Raw genomic sequence first — 27,284 nt, 5'->3', positions numbered from 1 at the left:
TTAAACCAGTCCGTGGCGGAAAAAAGGTTGGGGACTGATTTACATAATCTATCAATTATTGAAGAGACAGGAAGCCTCTGTTTACTGAACTTAAATCTCACACACACATAAAAAAAAATGTATCCAAAACGTATTTGTGTAGACAAAACAAAGAACTCGTCAACACCTTTCTGAAATCTAACTTTCTAAAATACAGCAGGAGCATTTTCAAGCCTTTAATTCATTTACTCTAGTCCGAAGCAGATGACGAGTTTGTAAATTTGTTGCTTTTTTATGTGGTTTGTTGTTTTTTTCTCCCCCCCCCCACACAAAAAACTTCAAGCGAGCTCCAAGTTAACTAAAATGCATCACTAAAGATGAAAGTTCTGTGTTCGGGGCTGGTGGATAACATGGAGAATTTCATTTTACAGCTGGTTGCAAGCCCGTACTGACCATTTGTCAATTCTGCCCATCGATGGTGCCTTGGTGCATCCCAGAATGCAAAGCATACCTGGCTACAGAAAGACATTTAGCTAACACTTGCAGCATGCACCTGGTAGCTGGGCCAGATTACGTTCACACCATAAACAAACTGCTCTGGAGTTTGTTTGTGAACTGGACCTAGACCACTTCCTCCAGTGCAGCTATATCGGTCTGCACCCGAGTGCAATTATCATGTTCATATTTTTACAAACAAACCACACCAAATGGAAACGAACCAGAGTCTGATTTAAACAAACCAAACATCACACTTTAGTTTGTTTAAAAGTGACATCTGTCCAAATAGTCATTCTGGCCTCACCTAAACATGATCCCATGACATCTTTAATGTTATGAAGTTGTCCAAACGCTCTGCATAACATGTATGATTTTTTTCTCTGTACACAGATATGTGTGTGTGCATCTGCGTGTGTTTGGGTGCATGTTCGAAGTTAATTTTGCATGCTGTCGAGGTTGTGTTAGTGACAACCCAGCAATGCAAAGCCAATGCGTGAGCGTGTGGACCTGTCAGCCGGGTGATGATGAACAATGGTTGTTATCATGACATCCATCTGTTGTCGTCCCCAGAGACGGATGCTTCATAAAACCAGAAGTGACATTACATGAACGTAGCCAAATTCCAACGCAGGAGCAGTGGCGACACAGGTAAACAATATAAAAGCTATCATAAAAAATACGATTATCTTATCTAATAAACGAGTAGCAGCACAAAGCTCATAAAGAGTTGATCTGATCAAGCTATGATTTTGTGATCATTAATGACACCACCTGAAAAGATTCAATATTAAGACCAGGAAACAACTGCTAGTTTCACCAACTTAAAACATAAAACTAATAACGGGATTCTAAATGGTTTATTGCTGAGTGACTGATTTTATATGGATGTTTTTGTGTGCATGTTACCAGCTCTGTACATGAGAAGCAGAAGCTGTTTTTAATGAGTATTTTGTGTATACACTGCAATTCAGTGAGGCCCTGCATGTAGTTTGGCAATTCACAAAAAATGTCGATTGCATGACTCTGTGACGCAAGGCAGTAGAATTGTGTGTAACTGCACGTGTGTGTGTCTATGAAACCCATACTGGTATTACTCCACTATGCCAAAATGATTGTGTGTTGTGGGGCAAGGTAACAATGATCTTGCCAATACTTAAATTGCTTCTGGTCACCAATATGCGCCCACTTGTCTTTCCCTAATGGCAAACAGATGTTAATGATATAGAGCTCGAGCGTCATTATATCTATAGTCAAAGAACCTGAGGCATCAACTGCAGAGTTGTGCCTGTGAAGGATTTACACCTCCTAAAGCATCACAGAGTGGTCACAGTGGGGTTTATGACCTTCCTCTCTCACAGAGGTCACTAAACTAACATTTTCTTACCCACTATCTCAGTTAAGCAATGTGTATAAAAAAATATTTCTTTCTTTTTTTCATCATTCATCCATCCTCTTCCTCTCAGTCAAATCAGTGTTGTGCGAGCGCTGGAGTCTATCCCAGCTGTCATAAGGCAAAAGGCGGGGTCACCAGACAATCACAGGGCTAACACATAGACATTCACACCTCAACACTCAGAAATGCACCAGCCAGTGGATTTGAGCCCAGGACTTTTGCTGTGAGGTTTTCCACACCACTGTCCCACCCAGATATATAATGCAAACTGCTAAAATGTAGCAAAGTTTATTTAGCAGCATGAGTCTCCTGTATCTGCTTATAAGAGAAATTGTGGACCATTTTCTCCTACAAAGCACTTTCAGTTCATCAACATTTCTGGCATGAAAAGGCCCCCTGAGTCATTTGACCAGGGTTAAAGCCACGCCCCTGACTTAGCCAGATCCAAAGACTTTGGATCACCCAACGTCTCCTCTGAGTACTAAATCGAAGACTGGTCCCTGAAAATTTGCTAATATAATTTTCAAATCCTTCTTCCATCAGTGACTGCAAGCCATCCAGGCCTGAGACATTATGAAGCAGGACAGCCCCAAACTATGCACTCCCGTGTTGTACAGGGCAGGGTTGGCTCAGTAGGTAGAGTGTACGCCCCGAATCCACCAACGGCTACCCTGAGGGACCCTTGAGCAAGGTACCGTCTCTTCATGAATGTGTAAAACATGAGTGAATGGGTTAAATGCAGAGGACTACAAAAATCCCACGTGTGGGGACTATAAGGGATAAAAATTAAAAAATATATATAGTATTTGTTGCCTTTTCCCCTCTAAATTTGGGGTTGTGCAGAGCTAAGATCAAAGGAAAAAACGGGTCCATTTTTGTCTCATCTGGGCACAGAACATTATCCAATGAGATTTGAGAACATTGCCCGAGATGTTCTTAATTCTTTTGATTTCCTTCATGGTGTCCTTAGATTTTATCAGCTCTTTCCGAATTGCACATTTTGTTCTTGGTGGTATCTTTGTAGCACAACTACTATTAGGGAGAGCAGCAACAGAGGTCTTGCCAGCCATTTTTTTAATAGATTGATGGATACAAAGTCTTTCGCAGCCTAGGAAATGCTGCAAAAGTGTATAATGCTTCTTCTAAAGTAACCAGATTTTGTACACCTTTGTTTTTACGGTGGAGCACATCTACAACCTGCATTTCTAATTGCATTCGCTTTAATGGAACACCTGGTTCCAAGTAGCTTTTGGGGAGTCATTACCACAGAGGCTCATATATTTCTCGAGCCCGGGCTGTAAAGTGATTACTCAGTGTGTTCAATAAGGCATGATAAGTATGGCTGTTGCTGTGTTATTTGTCTAGTCACATTATTGTTGTCTATAACTGTGATTTAGAAAAAGATCAAATCACATTTTGTGAGTAATCAATTATGATAGCTACATAATTCCAAAGGGTTTTCAAAAGTTTTCTTCAGAGTATATGCTTCAAGTGCACCAACATTTAAAGTGTTCTAATTAAGAATTTCTCCAAATTAAAAAAAATGATACTTTGTTCACCACAATCATCCTTCAACATCAAACAAAATTCCCTTCAGTAAAAAAAAACTACTTTATTTTTCACACATTAGTATTTTTTCCCTCCAGCTATAACAGCGCACTGATGACCTATACACAGAAAAAAAAATCATTTGAATTAAAAAAGAAAAAAAAAAACGTATCATTAAAATGCAATGTCTTCTATTATTAGTGGACTAGGAGCTCATTAATCAAATGTAGGCCTCCCTAGCCTAGACAGCAATTTAACCATTAACTCAACTTAATACCTGCTAGACTCCCTTTAACCAACTGTTATTATCTCCCCTGTTATGCACGTAGGAGCGTTTTGTCTCAAATACAGAGACGGAGGGGAAGCGTGAATTTGTCAGAGTGTGTGTCCAGGCATAGATAGATGATACAGAGGCTCAAAGATGGAGCTACTGGTGGCTGGCCAGCTGTTTTACTTTGACAGCTACTGCACTGGTGCCTCGTGGGTAATGGAGTTTTTAACCAATTACAACCAGGGGAAATTAAAAACACTGTCCCATTTGAGCCGCTAATCTCTTTCTCTATCACTTTTTTCTTCTCTTTGTCTCGCGCAGCTGCTCACTGGAAAACCCGGCCTTACCAGCAGACATCCAAACGCCTTCTACTTAGCAAGTTCATTCATCAAGGCTAGGTTCGAGTCACCTGGGGATGATTAGAGGGATCCAAGCTAATAATATTCACTTCCTTTTATTCTCAACACGAAAGCTTTCTCTCTCCATCCATGTGGTCTCCTGTTCTTTGTGTTTTCCTGCACTCTGATCTAAAGTGACCTTTTCTCTCATAAGTCATCTAATATAAGCAGGTCATAACATAACAAGGAGACAGACAGTAGCACTAACAAAAAGACAGGAGCCCAAACCAGAGGTTCTGCGATTTTCATTGAGGGTGTCCAAGATAGACAATATCAGAAATGCATGTATCAGACACAAATTCAGGCTGAGTGGTTTGGAGACAAAGATGGTTTGGACATGTGTAGAGGAGGGATAGTGGATATGTTGGAGATAGGATGTTGAATAAGGAGCTGCCAGGCAGGAGGAAAAGACAAAGACCACAGAAGATTCAAGGATGTAGTGAAGCTGTTTGTGCAGACGGCTGGTGTGACAGAGACGGATGCAAGGGATAGGGCAAAGACGGACATAGAAGATGCACTGTGGTGACCCATTAGCAGTCATTGGTACAATATAGTAAATATGGTTTACTATATTTCCCTCAAAACCAAACTGTAACTATGAAAAATCTCATTACATACATTTACATCAATATCAGCGGCCACATTTAGGAGGCTGTGCAGAACCCCCAACATGCATCACGATGGACATGTCCCTTTATGTGTTTCTTCCTGTCTCATTATTTCCTCCATCCATCTCCTTTTCAGCGGTGCTTTCTATCTGCTCTCCTTTCCTACAAACTCTTCATCTAAGACCTCCATTCCTAATCCATCTAGTTCTCCATCCATCCCTCCTGTGGCTATTGAACACAGTTGTATTCCAGACAAACCATCTGGTGCACTTTATTAATGACCGACCCTACATGGCTTAGATGTCGTCTGTGTGGTGTGTGTGTTTGTGTTTGAAAACAGGTGCATGCTGACTGATGCAGTGATGTTGTGTGCAGCTTTAACCACTGAAGCAGGTGTACTGTATACAGAGCCACACGAGTATATATTTCTTGTCTCTCTGGCATCTTTTACCATTCTCTGTCACTTTTAAATTGTTCCTCAAAATTTACATTTGCTATCAAGTTTAACAACAAAAAAACAAAAACAAATGATTGCCATCTTATTCTCGGCACCTAAATATGGACTTTTGTTCATGTGAGGCAAGTCTGTTCTTTATCACAATGATTTTTTTCCAGTATACCCAGTGACTCAGTGCAACAGTATCAATTTGAGAACTATTTAAATCATGGGTGTTGCCTCACCAAGATACAGTAGCACAGTTAAAACGTCTGGATCCATGATGGTATCTGGGTGCAATACTGAGCAATGAACACGGCATGGGTGACTGCCAGGTCACAGGTTTTGGACCGACATATCACGGCATCCATTTAGGGCTACACAGTTTAATTTTTTATATCAATCGTGCTCGAAGATCAAAATATTTTTAAATTTTTTTAATTTTTAAAACGCAAAAGAAAAAAGCAAATCCAGCGCTCTCTGCATCACTGCCTGACTCCAGGTGCCTGCACGTGATGTTTCATCCGAATAACACTAGGATGAAAAACAGAAAGGCAACAGGTAACAGATCATCAAGACAAAATGCAAACATCTGGCATGGCAGGAGATGAAGTCCTGGATCCTTTATGTTAACCAAGAACAAATCATGCCCAACACAGCTTGAAAACGTATCACAAACTGCAGTATGAAGAATACATAAAGGCCAAGAACAGGTTGCCGACGTGAATTGCCCAACATCAGCTCAGATGTCTATAAAAGCGAGCCTCATCAGTGTGTCTGTGTAACCATCCAGCTCACCAAGAACACTGAAATCCACAATGTAGTCCCGTAGTTGCATTCCATTTGGGTAAAGATACGTGTCCAATAAACACAGTGAGTAACAACTTACTACTACTAGTAAGACTTCAGGAAAAAGAGTTACCTACTGGACAAATATGTTACTTTTCCAAAGAGGCAATGCATTGCAGGGGAAATGGAGAGAGATCTCATAGATGTTGAGTTATAAATTTTATTCACATCAATCAATCAGGCACGATGAAAGAATTGAAAGACTTGATATTTTGCTTCTTTAAATAAAATATATTCATATTGTAATTTATTTCACTTTATTCTAGTGACACTATGAATTTAAATAAGTAGGAACAATTTTATTTTGATGCAAAGATTTGCAGCATGAATATGGCATAACGAGCATGTTAACATAACAGTGTTATATTTAACTGACACTACAATAAAAATATTTCTGCTGCTAAAAATCAATTAAAAAAACATGATAAATAATTGCAATAGTCCTTTTAGGCCATAATGGCGCAGCCCTACATTCAATCAGCTTCTTGCTTAGGTTAGCTTGTTTATTTCAGCAAAATGCCAAACCATGTTCTGTATGTATTAAAAACAGAGCACTGCAGTTCAGTGAAGTCCAGTTTTTAGGATTTTACAGTGTCCTGGGTTATTTTGAAGCAGTTTTGTAAGCTCTTGTCATACAAAAAGATGCTGATTTGACAATTAAATGTCTTCATACATGTCACATGTTACACCCAAAGAGCTGAATGAACTCTTGGACTGATTGAGTTATAATCCAAACACAGACAATAAAGGTCAGAGGAGAAGGAAAGAAGAGGGAGATAAAGAAGAATAGAAGCAGCAGTGTGGTTGTGTCTGGGGATTGATCCCTCTAGGAAGCACCCGGCTTCTCCTCAGAGGGCAAAGTGAGGAAGGTGAGAAAAGGGAAAAAGAGAATGACTTATGAAGACACTCCACTTGAAAGAGATGTGTCAACACTTTGATGGCACAGAGTATTGGAGTATAAATGCAAGAAAGAAGACAACCAGGTATAGAGTACAGCATATGTAAAAGGTCAAACTACAGAAAAAGGAGGTCAAAGACAATATTTCAGGTAGAAGTACAAACACAAGCAGCACATGTGCAATGGCAGCACTTCAGTAATGTGAGCTGCTGCATTTCGTTGCACGTTTTGTCCAATAACTTTAGAAACAGGATCATATTTTAGTAATAGTAAATAATATTCTATGAGTAAAGATTTTTGCAAACAACTGCAATAATCTTGTGGTAAGTTTAGTTCCTTAAGGGAAAAAAAAAATCACAAGATGTACTATTGCTAAAGTGTAGTATGAAGAAAAAATGTGTATAATCGACGGTGTGATCATAAAGTTCAACTACAAAGCCGAGATTATAATACATATCAACGCTTTAGCTCATTATATAAGAATTTAGTTCCGCCAAACAGCAATCTAGCTGAGAAATCCATGAGCGAAAAGGTCAAGAAAACGTTGGTGTGACTGAGTGTGATATGCTCAGTCTGCGTCGCTTCTCACTCCCTCCCTCACTCACACACCTTTGCAAACAATTAAGATTTTATTAGCTGTTAATTGTTTTATTTGGCAGCAGATGGGGAGATGTAGGAAGCTAGAGAAGCTATGTGTCGCAAGTTGGGTGGTTATACAAAGAACAATAACGTGTTCAGATGAGACTGTAACCACCGTTAGACAACATTTACTAATAACATGTAGATCTCCAGGGAAGTCGAGAGAAAAATGCTTCAGACAATTTCTTATTTAAGATTTTCAGCTAAACAATGTCTATAAAGGTCTATGGAGCGTATTAGCTTGATTTATTTTCCCTCGCAGCCAGTCCTCCATATAGCTCAGGATTAGTGATACTAAAATAATGCAAAATCTTCACAAGTCTAGAAAAGTCTTTTACATTTTTAAGTAACAATAAGCTAAAGTTTGCTTCTTTAACTGGCATGTTTCTGTGTGTGTGAGCGCGTATTTGGCAAAAGTAAAGTCAGTTGTACTTACAATGTATCTATCAAAGAAGTCACATATCTAAAACAAAAACCTCTCAAATGAGCATCTGATCAAAAATCTGTCGGTGTCTGCACTCACCACATGTGCTGCTACTTGCTCCATCCTGGCAGCAGGTGTACCGGGTCGGGGGTAAAACTGGTTGATGAAAAGACTGGGGAATCGATAGGCTTTCACTAAGTCTATGGTTGCTTGAAAGTCTTCCTCGGTCTCTCCGGGAAAACCACAGATTATATCTGTAGCAATAGTTACACCAGGGACTCTATAAGAGAAAGAAAGACAGAGACACTTAGGTGGGATTTTTAAGTTTTTGCTATATCCTAGAACATCATTTTAAAAACAAATAGTGTATAAAAAAGGCATTCATCTCTATTTTTTATTGCTCTGAAATGGAAACTAATCCCTCTCAAATAATGGATGTCTGTCCAGCTTCTTTTTTTGTTACACTACACAATTTCAGCTGATTGGGTAAAGACAAAAGTAACACAAAAGGTGCTGCACTAGCTTTATTGACAAAATTGTATCGTGCAACCAAGAGTTACAGGACACTACTTTAGATGAAAACCATGTCACAGAACATCAAGTTATCAACGTTTACCTTTTAAAAATCCACAGCAAAAGATCCACTTTTGCTATGAAACCAATCTACAGCACTTTAGGACCACTGGTGCATATTATACATCTTGTGGAACTACTTTTACTTTGGTTACACACACAAAAAAAATCACAATACAATCACTGACAGCCAACTACTACCTAATTTATTACATAAGATTCTGCTGGAGTTTGGAAATCACAGACATTTGTCCACTGCTGCTGTGCACCTTTGAACTATCAGGCACCGCAGCATGAAAGGAGGATAGTGCCTTTCCCCGTGGACTCAGGAGGATTCAGCCAATCAAAACCTAATTAGCAACCTCTGCTGCCGATCATTAGTATTTGATTATTGACCGGCTGGCTCATTGGATTAATCGTGGCCAGTAGAATGTTGTGGGAATAAATGCAACGATTTCTTCCATGTATTTTGTTTGTATTGACAGCTGTTGGGTAGCTTGAAAAGGACTCCATAGGGGAAAAAAGTGCATACCTAGAGGACATACTTGACATTCCCACTGAGACTGACAGTATGTGTTACCACAAATTTCTGTGATAATACCTAATCCCAAAGGCATTTAGGCATTTATTACTATTATTTATCATTATTTCTCCCAATTAACAGCCAATTACCCCAAAAGCCCGAAGTAGCAGAAGAGAATTCTTCTAAAGACAAAGCATTTTACGAGTACAGGAATCTAAATTATTTTGGGGGAAACTGGCCTTCCAATAGAATCTTCTGTAAAAAATTCAGACTGGAAAAGGTTTTAAACAGAACAGAAAATAAAATTTATATTTAAATAAGCCAAACCATTGACTACAAGCTTCCTATCAAAGTACAACAAGGCATACGATGGAATCAGAGGGGTGCAGGAGCATCCTCATGTAACAGCACCCTGTCACAAGAATGTCAAAGACAACTCACGAGACTATTACACGCAGCCTTCTTGACTATTTATGCCTTCACTCCGTTTTCTTTCCCCACTCTCTTTCCTTCTTACAAAGGTTTCCAGATGTGCTACACACACAGAAAAGACAACTATAAGGAGTATTTGATCACTGGATGAAAATCCATGAAAAGCACAACATATCTGGACAAAAATCAAAATGCACAAAGGCATATTAAAGGGCAGAAGACAGCTCAACAAAGAAATTAAGAATGGAAGAGACACATTCTCTGCAATCGACAACGTAATGCATCTTTAATTACATTAACTTCCTGCATCTGCAACCCCAAGATAACCTCTGACCTATTGATGACTTCCAATTGGCTGCTGGTCATTAATATTAAATCACGGCTTGCGGGCACAGGCATCCTTGACCTCTCAGATCTGCCCGACAACTATCATATGGAGAAGCGGAGCTGCGTTTAAAACACAGTGCAAGGAATGGTCAAACAGCTGAATAAATGTATAATTCCCAATCGTTCATTAAAACCGATTCCTTGGATCTTCTGAAACCGCAGTTCTCCTGAGTATTTTAAATAACTAACCTCCTACAACAATCAGTCAGGTAAAGTGTCCTGAAAATGAGAATATATATTTCATTTTCTGATGATGAGGCTCCCAACTGTGTCAGTGTGGCCTACGAGCCACATTTAAGAAACCCTGTGCATCACATGAGATTTAATCACACACACAAAATGAAAAGCTCATCTATTCTAAGGATAAAAGAAGTACTGAATAAAATAATTTACTGCTATTTAAAGCTCTTGCTCATGTAGTCCCCTGAGCTGTTTTATTAACGCAGTGGAAGGGAAGGTAAATAAAATTAGCACTATGAACAAACAAGCACTTTTTCTTATTCCTCTGGCCTAAATACAAAGACGTTTCTTGTATCTCCAGAGGGCACGTATATCTAATTTGCTATTGCCCTTGGGCAGTGGTGGCAGTGAGGAGTTAAAGGCAGGCACTAGGTGCTTTTCATTTTTGTAATACTACTAGAAACTCACAGATTGCTGCTATGAAAAAAATGCACAATTCAGGCCAGGGGTGCAAAATAACAGAAGAAAAATGGAACACTGAGGGAAAGAGCAGGAACTAGTGCGAATCGACTTCTGTGGCTTTTTCTTTCGGTGAAGGAGAGGGTAAAAAAAATATGCGTGCGCACATGTGTCATTTTGACACCTCTGCCTCCTCCAGATCTAAGGGTGACAGAGGTGTGATATGTGATACTAATGAACAAGAACCACACTGATACTGTCCTTGTTAAAATGAGAGAGGAGAAATGGATCTTGTTATTGTTCACCTTTCAAAAACAGAGAGTGTGAGAAACAAAGAACCAAAGATAGACCCAAAGAAAGAAAGAAAAAAAAACAAGAAAAAGATGTAAAATTACATTTCAGCTCAACTCGCTTTCAATTAAAGCGGTGCAGAACAGAGCTATTTTTACAAACTTCAAATCCTGAAACACTGGTTTGTCTTTTTAACCTTGTGTTAACATTTTCCACAAAACACCGGGCATAATTTAAACAGCAGATGAGGCATGCATACGTCTTTGAATCCTTAATAAAGCCTGCAAGTTTTGTATCCTTCCACTGAATTTTTTTAAGCTCTATTTTACACCTATACGCCTAGAAAACGCTTTCTGATATTTAGTAGCGCTCTAATGCTGTTCTTACAACTGTTGCTTGTGAGAATTTTGAGGACGCGCGCTTTAAAAATGCGTGTTTTTCAAACCAGTAGACAAACCAGCAAAGATTTACCAAAAAAACAAAACCCAAAAACGTGTGTGTGGAAAGGAGATTAACAGAAAGCAGAAAAGGATCTTTCAATAACTGAGGCGTTAAAAGTGTGTGAGTGATAAAAGTGTTAAATAAAGATTTTATATTTATTAAAGAAAAGCCCAAAGAGTGTCTTCTTTGCCACAAAACACAGACATAAAAATAAATGTATGTTAAGAATATATTGTGAAAGAAGCATCATCATCAAAGTCTAAATATGAAGCTCCATATGTCAAACTCAGCAGCATTTAAATAAAGCATAAACACCCCTACTGACAACTTACATTCTTCTCATGTATGAACCATAAACATATATTTAGGATGCATGAAAACCTGCATTTAATTTGGTCCCTATTTGATGAAGTCCGAGACCATGAATGATGTGTTATAATGGAAAGCAAATAAATACCTTGTGAATATATTACGCATGTGAAGAGAAAAGAAAGAGCATGCAGCATACAGTCAATCGCTACTCTAATGACTAATGGTGAGACTTCAGCAGGTGCTTAAAAGGCGCTGCTGAAGAAAATCATGTGTCTTTGTGTCTGTGTTTTCCTCTGTCATTTCTGCTCCTGCTTCACTGAGGCAAATGGGCAACACCCCCAAAGACAGCAGCCTCCATTAGCTATTAGTTAAGTTTTAGTTAAGTTCTGCACAGGGGGACAGGGAACCATCACGAAGGCTAAACTCTACTATTAAAATCTCCAGCTAATCTCACAGCCAATCCCTAATCAGCCTGGATGGGTTGAATTAAGCTTCAAAAATCTCACCATCAACTCTTTGTTTGCTAAAGACTTCACACGTTCAATACATGCGTGCATGAGTCCCCATAGACACAGAACGAGCCTCATCATCGGATATTTAAAATATGTGTATGTTTGAACAACAGATGCCTGTGAACGTGGCCTGTGACAAAATGAAGGCACGACCACTGGGACGGGAAACAAACCGAAACGCAGCAAGCGACAAAATAAGTATACGGTATAAAAAGGTGGAGGAAAGAAGGATGAGATTGGAAGAAAGACAATCTGGGATGGTAAATATTTACCTATTCATGTGTGGGAAAGAGACCATGCCTGCCATCTGTGCTGCACTCTGTGTGTGTGTGTGTGTGTGTGTGTGTGTGTGTGTGTGTGTGTGTGTGTCCTCTGAAATGATAATGTTTGGCTCAGTGGGGCTCCTGTAGCGTAGGAGTCAGGAGGTGAAGAGAAAGAGATACGGCAATGAGAAGAGATGTAAATTAAGCGCTTTGACAGATTTTTTGTTAAACGCAAAAAACAAAAAAAAAAAGTTTGGAAAAATCTCTTGAAGAAAACTTCAAATCCTACATACAATCACATTAACATGCAACCTGACAGCTTAACTAAAAAGTGTAATTATGTGTGAGGAAGGGAGAGAGCAGCAGCTGTAGTGAGACTGAAAACAAATTCTCTTTGAGAATTATTGCGGGAAAATTTCAGGTCTGACATAAGCAGTGCTGATGTGAGGAAGAGCAGTGGGAACTGCACTATGGATTTCAAGCTTTAAGATCCATCTGTCCAGTCCAATACCCTAAAATAAATAATCATTCATGTTTTTTTCCCCCTTTTTATCCCAGACAGTAGGGCACTTGAAAATTCTAGCTCTAAAAAATAGACCGGTAAATGCTTTAGACTCTCATCTACTGCATAATGTCACTGTCTCTACACATGATGAACTTCTAGAGCCCCCAAAACTGTCACATCAAACTAAAGAACACTAAAGGAAGCCTGAAGAATATTGGGAGCCCATTCTTTGATCAGATGACAACAGTTCAGCTAAGGTGGGCATGTTGGATAACAACCTGAGCTGTGAATGTGACGATGTGGGGCTGCATGGGGACAAAAGGTGTCTTAAAGAAAGCAGCTTGAAATACTGTAGCTCACAGTATCAATATGGCTTAACATCCCTCTCCATCCTGAGGTGGTTTCTACTACTTTTTGCTTTACTAAATGTAAACTCTTGATATACGAGCTAATAACATGACTAAGTTGAAAAAACAAGTCATACGTTTGCAGGGATACACTCTCTTCTGTTGTGTCCTGAGATTCTTCTGCAAAAGAGACAGAAGGAATCTAAGAAAGAGGAAGGAATAAGGACACTTGTGAGGAGTGTAAGTAATCACTCACACACTTAAGTGTTTGATTTAGCTGTGGCAGCTGGAGGTAATAGCACTGTCATGTAGCAGCTCAATTTACAGGGAAAGACAAGGAGAAAGAGGCCTGCTTGGTTATCACTTACTTTCCTCACCCACTGCCACTATCGAGGATGAGCGAGAGGGGGCTGTGAGTACCAGCAGAAGACATGCCAGGTGACTGAACAGATAACACAAGAGTTACAGGCAGATCAAAGCTGCAAAAGGAGGGTTCACAGCTTCACCGTGGCACTAACATAAACTCTGATTACGGTTAGCAGATGTTAATGAGTGCACCAGCATGGAAGCAATGCTGTGAATTCTGCAGGTAAGACAAAAAGAAAATAACAATAACTTAATATTCTCACAATTTGCTATTAATTTAAAGATTGGAAGATGCAGAAGGTTTTAGAAAAAGAGGTTAGAGAAAACTGTGGCAAGATTAAGAGTAAGGAAGTGACATAAGAGTGACTGGTTAACAGACAGAATGAGATGAGACAGGCCTGTATCGTTTACTTTTTTTTCCTCGAGTCCCTGATGCCTCTCAGTCTAACTTGTGGGTGAAAAAGTAGAAGATGGAGTAACTTTTCAAGTGTTTTTACGTATATTTGCAACAATTTATGCGACCATTTCTTTGGAAATAATGAAAAAAAACAACTATGTAAAGAATTTATCCCATGTTTATGTAATGCAGCATCTCACTATCTGAAATTTAAAAAAAGAAAACCTGATCTTGGATATCAGCACAAATTGGTTGTGCAAACATGCTGGCTCTGGTGGTCTCCCGAAAGAATAATAAAGTTATTTGTCTTTAACCCTGCGGTGCAAAATAACCTCTGTCTTTCTTTGCAGCAGGTCATTTATAAAGATCGAGGTGGCTGCCGTGGAATGAATGGCGAGCCTACTAAATAATGATCCCGCTGGAGTCATCTGTAAACTTTATCATTTAATGAAACAGTCTGAACACAGCAGAGCAGAACTGCAGTTCAATTTAACACACGCGCTTACACATGCTGGCATACACATACTTCATTAGCCTCGGAGAAGGGTAATGAGAACGCACGCGTACGCATTCCATTAGTCTCAGGGAGGAGTAATAAGAGCACAGACACCACAAATCCATCCATTCACACACACACAAACAGTTATTTTAAACTCGTCTCAGCACAGACACCCACACGCACATCTGAAGACTTTGAGGAGGGTAGCGGTGCAAAGGCATCCCACTCACGACTGGTTAGCCAGGTGTTAAATGGACTGACCCTTTGCACTTTATTTCATATTCATCCAGCCTTCATTGGCATACCAGCAGCATGTAATTTACCATTCCACTCCACTCCACTCTCCTGACCTGACCCGCAGATATAGATAGCATCTTGGCATCAGATAAATGAACATAAAAGCCTCACCTGAAGCAAATGAAAGGTAGACACGTGTAGGCTTTGGTGCTCTCTTTACTCAGCAGTTCACCCAAAGCAAATTAGAAATATTCAACCTGACTTTTTTCCCCTCACACAAGGGAAAATGAATGGATATGACAAAGAGTGCCATTTATAAAGTTAAACCGGCTTACTGAAATTTAACAGTGAAAACCAATAAAGTAGTTATGTATTGATAATACTCAGCCTTTTTATAGTAAAGACTGATTGTATGTTACTCACGCTGCAGATTTCTCTTGAGCTGGCAATGACACTTGATTTACTTATAAAAACACTGTGTGAAAGTACTGAGCCGCCTCTATTTATTTATTTTTTGCTTCCAAGCAGCCAGACTTCCTTGTACTTTTTTTCTAAAGTGGTCTTGAGCAATGGCTCATAAGCCACTAACTGCTGACCTATAAATCATTCAAGCATTAAAAAAGAAACTAAGTCACGGAACGAACCAGTGTTGTGTCTACACAGAACAGACAACTTAGCAGTGAACTAAATCCTCCTCAGGCACTATTTGAACTTGCAGCCTGTCACAAAAACACAAAATTTGAAGATTACCAGGCATAAAATGCATATTTCTGCATGTTGTGTAATGTGTTCTTAAAAAAACTGAAGGAAACTGAACAAAAGAAGAAGTGGCCGGCCTGAAAGATATCAAAAGCTGATTTTGGGGGGGGGGGGGGCTTTGAAAGAAGAGCTTTGAATGTCCTTTAAGAAGTCTGGAGAACTATTCCTGAAGACTACTTAAACTTACCAGAAAGCTAAGAGAATTCAGGCTTTGTTGAGAATATAGGTGGTCATTGCCACAGACTTTTTTTTTTTTGCATATATATGTGCTCATCTTTCAATAAATCATTGCAATTATTCCTATATTTCCAGCAAAATATAAAGACTCGATGTCTAGACAGTCAGTTTTTAAGCTTCAGTATTTCTTTGTGTTAAAAAAACAAACATGAGACACTAAATGACTGTTGCAACTGCTTACTTTGACTTCTATATGGGTGCACAAAACAAGCAATCATTCAGTTATTTGTAATAATCTTTAATTTGAATAGAATAGAATAGAATTCAACTTTATTACCATTGCACATGTCACAAGTACAAGGCAACGAAATGCAGTTTATGGGCAAATTCAGTTCAAGTTAATACAATTCAATTTCATTTATATAGCACCAAATCACAGCAACAGCTGGCTAAAGGTGCTTAGAAGCACTACAGCTCATAAACAACATCCGTAGGGGTTTTCCTGAGTGAGAAAGAACCCGTCCTTCAAAATTAAGTTGTGCCTCTTTATCAGGTGAACTGTCCAGTAAAACCAGAGTTACAGAGATCGGAGTCCAGGCTAACTGATTGGTTTTCTGCCACTCAATTATTTTAACAGTGACACAAGGGAAAAAAAATGAATGTGATCATTTTGGCACGTCACATTAGAATTAATCTAGGGCACCATTGCACAATTCACTAGCAACATTGCAAAGAAGGCTGAGTAAAGCCTTGGAGGGCCTGGGTCTTTCTTAACATAACATAAAACATGACATTGCAGAATCCTCCCATGTGATCCTGGAGCGCATCTGTGAACCCCAGAGGTCACTCAGAGGTTCAGGTGCACCCTGGTACAGAAAGAGCATATGGCACAGGATTGCCTCCTGATAAAGTGAAAGCTTGCAGGAAATCTAAGTCTGATTGTCATTCAGGGTTGCAGACATCTGAGCATTTCCCTGGAGTAAATCTTGCCTGACATTAAATCTGATTTAGGTGCTAGTAATTTCAGTTTCCACCATGGTAGCAGGCTGCAAGATCAGCATTTAAGCAGAGGATTAAGTGGAATCATTATTAGGGTCAAGGATTCTCATGTTAAGTTTGATTTCACTTTATTTCTTGTAAGTTATTTATGTTTTTACCTAACATCAGAATGCCATTTTTGAAGTCAATGTAAATAACTGTATAAATAATACAATACAGAACTGGTTTATTTATGTCATTTACTTTGCTTTTAACTGTTCCTAATATTCCTTCAAAGGAAGTACATATGTAAATGTTTGATGGCCATAAAAAGTATATTAGCACTCCTAATTTGCTTTGGGGCTACATAACCGGCATGACGTCATATAAAACCTGAAGGACATAACAACTGTTAAAATAAAATGGGTATGGTGTGAGAGAACATAGTTTAAAGTTTAACTTATTAACTCTGGTAAACATTGCTGGATCATGAACAGTACAGCAGTGGAGGGAAATTTCCCGCCATGTTTGTCCAGCTGCTTTTTTTAATGGATTTATAGTGGTAAAAGCTATATATAAAAGCAAATCCTGACAGCGTTCAGGTTTCACCACTGCTTCACTTTTTCTGAAAGGTATTGATTCCACTTAAATCAAGCTTAGTGTGATATACTCAAACTGTAAGTTGGATAGATTTGCCTTATGCAACAAAGTCTGCTGCAACTTCATGGTTTGTTACAGTATTAGCTTAGGAATCAGTGTGCTGTCCTCACAACTCCGAATCAGACTCATGCAATCTGCTGTACACGAGTAAAATAATGTAAGTCAATATTTTACTTCATGTTTTATGTTTCCTGTGGCCATTGCCATTTTCAATTAAAGCATCCACATTTTAATGTTTTCCAACTGCAGCGGTTTTAACCTTGAGACCGGGAGCTGCAGCTCAGCCTGGAGTGACTTAAAACCCCCCACAATTTATTCGATTACATTCAAGTTATTCATTTTAACATCAGTGTTGTCAGAAGATGTGACTTTCTATTTTTCAGCTACATTAATGGTGAGGAGTCGATTGTCTTATATTTTCAAACTGCCAGGAGTCAAGCAGAGGGTGGACTCTCGATGAGGAGGGACGGCGCCTTTCAGGGCGAGTTCCAGGCTGGAGGCATTTTAATATGTTCGACACAATTACTGGACACTTTAAAAGCTATTCTAACTTTAAACAGTTGTTTGCAGTGGTGTTTGCTTGTTGTTTCTGCAATAAAATGATTATGAATCCGAATGCTTCTCTATTTTAAATGTCTCGTTTACCTACGCCTGTATTTGACGTACCTTTCCATTTACCTCGGAACTCAGAGGTCAGAACTCGAGAGTTAGCACGTTCCAGATAAAGGCTCCGAAAAAACAGGATTTGTTTTGGTTCTTGGCCAAGTACAGCCATGCCGGTATCATTAGAAATACAGCTCAATACTTATTTTTTTGCATTTAAAAAAATAAAAATACTTGCCAAGTCATCTAATCAGGTTTTTGGAATTACTGACTTCCAGCTTATTCAGGAACGCACCATCAATGAAAAATCTATTAACCAATCACAACACATTGCTCTAGTTTGTTTCTGCCAGTGCTGTAGTGAGCTACTCCTAGCATATTCAAATGAGAGCCATTCACACCTTTGCCAGACAACCTGGTTCGCTATCCCTGCTCGTCATTCTTTCCCGTTCCTGACAATTTCTGGCATTTATGAATGTTTCCTTCACAGTCGCAGAAGTTGAAGTTGTACTGTCGTCACTGGTAAGCAATCTCAGGCTGGAGTACCTGTTGCCCAGCGATAACGTTTAACAAGAATAATACTCAGACATGCTCGACTCTCACACAAACAGATTCTAATACAACCCTGAGTGAAACTGTGTGGTTGAAAACAAGTTCTCAAAGGCAGGATGACTCAAACACTAAACAAGAGAAATCTGATATCTTAAAGAAACTGACAGGTGAGTCAGACGCTGAAATATGACTATGTTCCTGTATGTGCTTAGCAGTATCAGCTGAGCAGGAGTGAGCCCATGTGTGGAAGCGCATGGAAAGTTAACACTTAACTGCTTGGTTTACTTGGCATTTTTAGTGTGTGTTGTTCAGAGTTTGTTTGCATGTCCACATTTTACTGCCGTGCTACTTTGCTCCCACTCACTCAGTGCTACAGTGTTAGCATTCCAAAGGTAGGTTTACGGGTCTGTCAGAACAAGACATAAAGTCAAAGTGTTTAAACCTGCTCTGCATGACCAGACTGTAGGGGCAACTGAAAAGCTGGCATGTGAAGAAGATGTAACATGAATTCATGTGGATAAAGTCTATCTGGGAGGGCATTATTAGGAGCTCAAACTGTTGTTTGTTAGGGGCTCAAAAGCGTTTGCGGTTTAAAAATCATTTCTAATGTTCTTCCCTGCCCAAAAAGTTCTAGTTTTTTGACTCTGTTTCTTCATATCAGCTATAAATTTTTAGCATCTGACTCCTGGTACAATGAGACATGTCTTAGGGATTTTGATAGCCCATACCTGGCTCCAAAGCTAATAATTTGTGTGTGCTTTTGCGTATTTTAAAAAGCCAAACTGAATTTGTGACTGTAAAATGATATATTAAAGCAAATCAAAGGGATGTTTTAAAATCAGAGGACGAACAATTACTGGTTTGTTCTCTTGTGTTCCTTGTATCTTCAGATAAACTCAATCCCATACATTCCCAGATTATAGTTGGCAGGGCTCGCAAAATCGCCAGCCCGACGTCCCGGGGCTAGCGATTTTTCCAGTCGGGCTACCAAAATCTATCTCAGCCCTGCCCGTCAGGCTATCATAGGAAGGAAAATATATATCAATGCTTTGCATTCTTTTGCAAATGTAGCTGGGTAATTATGCCATTGGCATCGATGAGCCACTGTCAATATGTGACATATTGAAATTGCGTTTGAACTTGCGCTTGTTTTTTGCTTTCACTTTGCGATCGCGCAAACTGTGTATAGAGAGCGGCAGAGGGTGACAGATTGATTGCGCACCAATTCCTGACATCGTCTTATCACTCATTAGCTTACTATTCAAATGTGACAAGTGAAATCGCCCGCAGCAAGCTTAAACATGTGATAGAGGTAAATTGCGCAGAGAATCGCTGACCGTTATGTGTGCGTGTGTAAAGACAGATGAATTTACGCAGGTATTTTAGTTCTGCAGAGTGAAATAAGACAGGTCAGGGTGAAGAAGGGGCAGCCAAAGAAAAGCCTACCACAAAACGGAAAAGTTATGACAAATCAGACTGAGGCAAAAAGAAAGCTCAGCTTTTTTGGTTTCATGGACAAAAAAATTTCTGTGGCTGGAATATGACGAGCTAAATAACATAATGTTCTCCGGGTGTGTTGTGAGTTTCCCTCGATATCTGAGTCGACAAGTTGTTACTGGGACCAGTAATTTTAAGAAAGACCCCATCAGAACCCATGACAAATGCAAGAAATGCATTATTGCTCAGTCTGCAGTATCTTTTCCAGAACAAACACCAATTGCAAAAAACATACTAAAAATGAACCAAGAAAAAGCATGGGAAAGTACACTAGCATGTACTTTCCCATGCTAGTGTTAAATACAATGTGTTTGAGGAAAAAGAAAAACAAGTAACCCTATTTGATTTAAGCAAATCCATAAATTGTTTACCAAGTCAGGTAACTGTGGTAACTCAAACATAACTTCAGTCCTTCTGAGAAAGATAACCTTGAACCTTATGAGCTCAGCCCACATCAAAGCATTTCATTGATAAAAATGACAATGATAAACTAGAGTTACTGGGTAAAGCAGCAAACAAGTGGCCAGTCAATATTATCCTTAAATAGCTTGAAACTTTTCAAGACGACAAGCTGATAATGAACAAGATGACTAATATCTCCTTTACAAAAAAATGTTAAAACCAGTTTTTAGTAATTAAATGAGTGAAAAGTAAAAGTATCCCTTTTAGAAAATCTCATTCACCCAAATAATTTTTATTCTTCGGATTACTCTTTACATAAATTTATAGATGTGGGTTTAAAAAATAGTAACAAAATTAACTGTGACTGTTGCATTTGGAGATTATTTCATATTAAATATTGAAGTTCAGTGTTGCAGTTAATCAAAAAGTGGACAGGAGATTTAACTCTGGCATGTTAAACAAGTTGTATCATTACCTTTGAGTCTCTGAAGAGGGAAGCATGAAACAGGGATCACTGCAAATATATTCTTGTAAAATTATTAACTTACCCTAATACGCTGTAACATTCAGATATGTATGTAGCACACTAACACAGACCCATTGATTGCTGTAAACATGACAAACATATGTAAAGTAATAGTGCCTTCATCTTCTCTGGTTGGTATTTTTAGCTGAGAAGAAACAAACATGAACATTGCTCTGTGTGCACACTGCTGAGAAAAGACGTGCTATGATGTTTCCATTTTGTACTGATCATTGTGTAGAAATGTGATTAAAAGCCCGAAACACTGGAAGCTACTCTATTCACTGTTTAAAAGGAAAACAACATGTATCCTTTTATGCATCTCACACTGATGCATAAACACACTCCTTCCTTCAGTTCTGCTGTTACAGTAAAATACAGCATTATTAAGGAGCAGGAATATGTAGGACTTTGCTGTCAACACTTATAGTGAGGACTGAGTATTGTTCAGATATTATCCACCCTCTCATTCTAAATAAAGAAATCCTCCTACCGGCAACGATCATGCAAATATTGGGGGTGAATAAGGCTTGCTTTCTGGTTCTAGTGTAACTTATAGTAAATTGACTGCCACAAAACTTAGTAATGCAAGTTTGTGTTTCATTATTTGATGGAGCTGACGAGTTACACTCATCAACGCAGACAAACACCAGCTGATTACAACATGTTGGCAATCTGCCTGCATTTATAAGTTAGATGAACTGAAAAACTTCGCTAGTCTCTTTGAGAGTGGCAGCAGTCAGTCCGAGTTAGACCGAGACAGGTTCTCTCCCAAAGAGGCGAACAAAAAACAAAAAAGTTCAGTGCAATCACTCACCAACCACAGTTTTTTCAGCCTCAGTCACACTAGAGTAAAAACTGGCTGAAAACCTCCACACAACCAGGAAAAACTGGTGCTGGGTGAGGGACTGCACTTGCTAATCTTTAGGGGAGTCTGGAACTGACTGCCGTTACTGCGCGATGACATCTTGTGCATTTACTGAGCTCAACAGCAGTTTGAGAGTTAATAAAGATGTGAAAATAATTCAGCTCAGTAACGTGTTTTACAGCATCATGGACTGTAAAGCATATTACTGAGCATGCAAGGCGCATGCAAGGCGCATGCCGTGAATGGCGACCGGGTTAAGGTTGACCTTTTCACTCAGAAGTGCAACTGCTCCTCTCTATCGGCCCGTCACAGCTGTTGCACAATCACTTCCAAAGCATGCAAACATTTCTTCAGAGAAATCCTCATAGCAAGACTTTCTAACTGCGGGACATGCAGCCCTATTGCACAACTCCCATCCTGTTGCATAGATTTACACCTTTATTAACACACTGACAGCTTGGGTAAATAGCACTTTGCTTTCTTCTACACATCATACACCTGTTACACACAAATTTCAGAGGAAGAGTTTCGAGTAAAGCAACTCTCTGGATAAATCCTAAGCTCCACCTGAGTCTCAGTTGTCACAACTGCACAGTCCCCAGCAACTTCTAACAGAAAATTTCACGGTTATATCAAAAACACTGAGTCCTCTTCAACCTCCTCTCATTTATATGGACTGCCACTCTCAGAGAGCAAGTATAAAGCCTGCATCTACACTGTGTTATTCTTTAGGTACATTACTGACACCCTCACTTTTGAGCTGCAAATTTGCACTACTTTTAGTAGAAGGCTGGTCCTTAATGAAATGAACTAGCTGCATCTGGGTGTTTCTAAATGTATAAATTTGCCCTGTTTAGATCCAGTCCAGTGTGACCGAGAGAGCCATGTCTGATGTGTGGATTTTACACGGTCCGCTAGTGGCGAGCCTGCCGCTGGCTCCACTACAGCACCACGCATCTGATGTAGACGGCAACGGATTTGCAACAGATTTGAAATTTATCACAGTTAATCGTGGGATTATCACAAACAGATTGCACATAAATGCCAATTTGACCTCATTCAATTACAAATTGATACAAGCCTGGCTCAGTTTTACTGCCCGTATATCCTTGTTTTATAACAGTCTCGATGTACGAAAATTGGTTTGAAGATGCGAACTGACTGCAAGTGGTCTGAGACCCAGTCCACATCTTACAATCAACCCTTTCAAAAGGCAAAGAGATCAAAAGCTGATGACACACATTCACAATAATTTATTGTCGTGCTACAGTTTCCAACCCCTGTTCTCCTTATTGTAACCGTAGCCTAAGGGAATAAATGTACCCAAACCACAAAAATAAAACTACTCCCAAAATGTAACTACCAGATCTTCTCACTGTGGGGATCAAAGGTGTCGGTTTTTCCTTTTATTTGTCACCTGTATCTTTTGTGCATGAAGTTTGTGGTTTAAGTGGAGGAAATGAGGTTTAATCCAGAGGAAGTATCAATAAGACTCTAATGTTTTAGGAATTTGCGAGAGTCATTATCCACAAGGTGCGTCTTACTCTAGACACACACACACACACACACACACACACACACACACACACACACACAGAGGATATCGTGGTGTGAAGCTAATGAGTTGTCTCTGCTTGTTTCCTGTTGTTTAAACTAAGGCAATTCACAACACTAGACTTATTGACACACACAGCCAGGTATGTTGGCAGGACTACCTGCTACCTCTTTCACTCCTTCCTGGATTAAATTACTTCTATACACAAGCTAACAGGCAACATAAACAGTATTAACAGGTGGATAAACAGACACAGTCGCAATAACAGTTCCTTGTTGTTACTCAACCCTCTCTATTCTGCAAGTTTAAATGTATTATATATAATGAATGAACTTTATGACATGTCTATGAGTTAAATCTATGTGATAATAATCATTAAATCTCTATTACTTCTGTTTCTAGTGACGTACTTGATGATTGTAAGTTTAAAATTTACTAAAGACTTGTGGAAATACACAGATGTAAAATCTTGCACAACAGAGTGGAAGCGCTGCCTGATGAGTTTAAAAGCACTCGAGCGTGTGTGAGAGTCCGTGTGATGACTAAACCAGGTTGTTTGTTCTGCATATTCTTTCTGCGGTTAAATAGGGGTTTTCAATCATGCACTGAGAGTCAAAGTACACAGATACCTGGCTCTCTCCTTTCCCTCCAGCTGATGATTCAGCTGGAGGGAAAGGAGAGGAGAAAGGAGGCGTAACATGTTGACAACTCGCGCCAGTGTGGCAGGTTGGAGCGGCAAACCCGTCTAGCCCACTGCTCTCTTCCCGCTTCTCTTTCCCTCCCTTCTTACTATTCCCTAAACAAGTCGCATCTGTTTTATCTGCTTTCTGCTTCTATTTTTTGTTGTTGTTTCTCTCTAATTCCTTCAGGGATCTCCTGCACCTCCCGCCTTCCAGTGAAACATTAGCCCAGGCTGATACCTTAAACCCTTGTGGGAGTGCTTGTGCGTTAACTACTGAAGGTATCTTCAACAACAAACAGAGCAAGAGGCTGTCTCCAGAATGCACACACAAACACACACTGTGTAGTCACGCTACTGATGCATGTGTCCTGCTGTAACCCAAGGAGCTTTGACATAACTATCTCGCCTCGTGACTAATAGAGATGACTAACACACACACAGAGACAGACACGCATACGGGACACACAAGCGTCTTGGAGCCGTTTGTTTGCAAAGAAACAGTCGCTGCACTCAAGATACAGACACACAAAGTTTATCAGGAGTCATAGCGTCACTCTGGCGTCACATTCCAGCACATTACTAACAGGAAAAAACTGCTGAGCAATAAAATTGATTGTTTTAGTAAAGCATTGACTGAAAACAGGGTCTACTAGAACTTTCCCAGGATCAAGTCTCTAACCAGCTCACATTACTGTTACATTCTCAACTCATTTATTGTCCTGTGAAGTCATAAAAGAGTTTCAGTGCTCTTAATTCTATTAAAAAGGAAAAGATCACATTGGAAGAGAAAGAACAGATTGATGTAGGGCTGTGCGATATGACCAAAATCTCATATCCCGATATTAAGACATCTATCGTCCGATAACGATATAAATCACAAAAATGTAACATTTTCTGTAAATTCTGTGAATCTCGGGCAGCTCGACTCCAGCTGGGCGTCGCGTACCTGGAGTCGAGTGTTTTAACTGATGCATGAAACTATACATTTTTAGATATAAGTTGTAACGGCCGCCGTTTTCTTTGTGAGTATTTATTACACGGCGTGCTGCGGGGAAAAGCCTGTTCTAACGTTTGAGTCTAGGGTTTATTTTTTAGCACCTGACGACTCTTTTTTGCTTCTCATCCGTAAATACTCTGCATCTTTCACGTGATTCAGTTTATTTTGAAAAGTCTCAACAGGATCTTGAGCTTTATTGTGAAAGGTTTATGTGGAAAATAAACAAGCGGACACGAGGTGGTTTTACCGTCGTTGTTGCTAACGACAACGCATAAAAACAAGCGCTTGTCCGTCGGTAGTGTGGTTATATTAAATATAAGAGAAAGAGAGAACTTTAAGAAATTAATATAGCCACTACAGTGACCATCAAAATAATGAAAAAATATTGCCGTAAACAGTTTATTTTGCGACACCACGAAACAAACGATAGCGTAAAATGAAACGATAGACGTTTTTATATCGTCATCCGATATATATCGTTATATCGAACAGCCCTAGATTGATGTATTTTATAAGAATGAATACCGAAAGTTGGTTGGTTGTTGGTTCTTGTCATAAGCCAGCACAAAAAGCCTTACAGATATTTCCTAGCCCAGACTATGAGTATACAGGTGTCGTTTGTGTTATAAGATTAGTCAAGTTGTGTTTGTCTACAACTGTCAGATGAAGATCAGACCTGGAAATTCCAAAGAGCTTCCAAATCTTTCCTTGCAGCTGTCTGCTATATTAGTTTCACTTACATTACTGGTGTCAAATCCTGTTTATACTGAAGGGCCGACTGGTGTCACTGAATCAACTGTTACATATAAGAGAAAATTACTTCTTATCTATTGAAGTGCCGCATATAAGAAGCAGATTTGAACAAATAATTTTATGAATACAAGATATGCATTTCACTCCTGTGAATCAGCAGGATGATTCAACCAGCCGGGCTTTTAAAAAAATCCTCTTTGATTTCTAGATCGTACTAGGGTCATGAAAGGTTTAGTGACTGTCAGCTTGCTCTTTTTGTACATCTGTAAATTCAGCCTCATGCAGCCATGAGTATGTGTTGCATTTAAAGAAAAACAAAGTAAATGGGTTTGGAATTGGCTCTGTTATGCTAAATGACGTTCAGGTCAGTAAAGATTATAGTCACAGCAGCATGTGAGGTGAACGCAGCTCATGTAAAAAATTCATCACATCTCAGGGAGTTAAATTAGTGAAGCAATGGAGTGAAGCAGGTCAGACCAAACGCTTAAAAGGTGCTTAAATGGGACTGATAGGTTTCCATAGGTCATGTTGTAGGTCAAGGGTCGTTGAATCAGTCCGCTGCTGACCTATCCAAATCCCTATTCTTTTGGGAAATTTTATCAGAAAATTACACAAAAAAATTACCTCATTTTGAACATTTTGTGCTGTCGTTTTGCTCTTCTTTTGGCTACACAGCTTTTTGAGTTCAATTTTGGCAAAACAGACATGCAAATTGGAAGAAGGACCTGCATGCCCTTATACTGAAAGGGTTTTAAGAGGTCAGGAACACACAACCTCCAGGGAAACCAGCCTATCAACCTAGAAGGAAACCCCAGAAGGTCTGAGTGCCACTCGATGCCCAGTTGTACTCAATCATTTATCTCTGTTTAGTAGAGTGATATTTACGCCGTCCGCCTCTCTTTTCTGCTCAAACCAACTAGCCTTAAATTTCAACGTGAAGAGTTTTTTTTTCTTTGCACACATATAAATCTAATAACTAATCCCCTACTCACAGGGGCATAACCATTCTATTCCTGGCCCTTTCTTTGGTCCCAGTGGTTAAAGCACACTTAATCCTTGAGACTAGTTCAGGGAAAAATCAACCAGATACTTTAACAAACTATGAAACAACTGTAGAAAATCCTCTGACCACATCCACTCATTCTGTAAAGGCTTAATTCCACCATAACAGGATTTACTCCATACAGCATTACATAAAGACTACACTGAGTTATGTGATTTTAATTGATGGAAGCAGAGAGAAAAGAGCAGAAAAAAATAAGGTCTGTACCGGGAAGGGAGAACAAATTTTAATGAAACAATCATTCCACTGATTGTTAGAATTATTCATGGCAGAACACAATTAAGTTAAAACCACCAAAAATTACCTCCAATGTTATTCAAAGGAGAATACACGGAATTATTCTTTTCTCCGCAGATTTGGATAAATTTAGTGGAAAGTTGTACCATTTGGAGGGTAAGTTAGGCTGAATATTAAAGTTGGAATAGAGAAAGCGCAGTGAAAGAACCGTGTTTTCACCCTGGAGGTCAACACTGTTCAGCTGTAGCCAGAGCTCCCACATGAACTTAATGCATTGTGCGAACAGTAAGCACAGTGTGAACCAAATGGTCCA

The 27,284-nt window shown here is 39.3% G+C and overlaps 1 protein-coding gene across 2 annotated transcripts in view; it reads right to left on the bottom strand.

Moving 5' to 3' along the window:
• The window catches only part of cdkal1 (CDK5 regulatory subunit associated protein 1-like 1), a 242,918-nt gene that overhangs the window by 64,438 nt on the left and 151,196 nt on the right, over nucleotides 1–27,284 (bottom strand). For both annotated transcript variants that reach the window (XM_025911505.1, XM_005450542.4), the window contains exon 11: nucleotides 8,041–8,221. In XM_025911505.1, the coding sequence (XP_025767290.1) occupies nucleotides 8,041–8,221 (181 nt within the window). The remainder of the gene's footprint in view (nucleotides 1–8,040; nucleotides 8,222–27,284) is intronic.

This window comes from Oreochromis niloticus, linkage group LG11 (genome assembly GCF_001858045.2).
Source record: "Oreochromis niloticus isolate F11D_XX linkage group LG11, O_niloticus_UMD_NMBU, whole genome shotgun sequence".
In the NCBI taxonomy this organism is placed as follows: domain Eukaryota; kingdom Metazoa; phylum Chordata; class Actinopteri; order Cichliformes; family Cichlidae; genus Oreochromis; species Oreochromis niloticus.
This window is presented reverse-complemented; position numbering and strand designations above follow the sequence as displayed.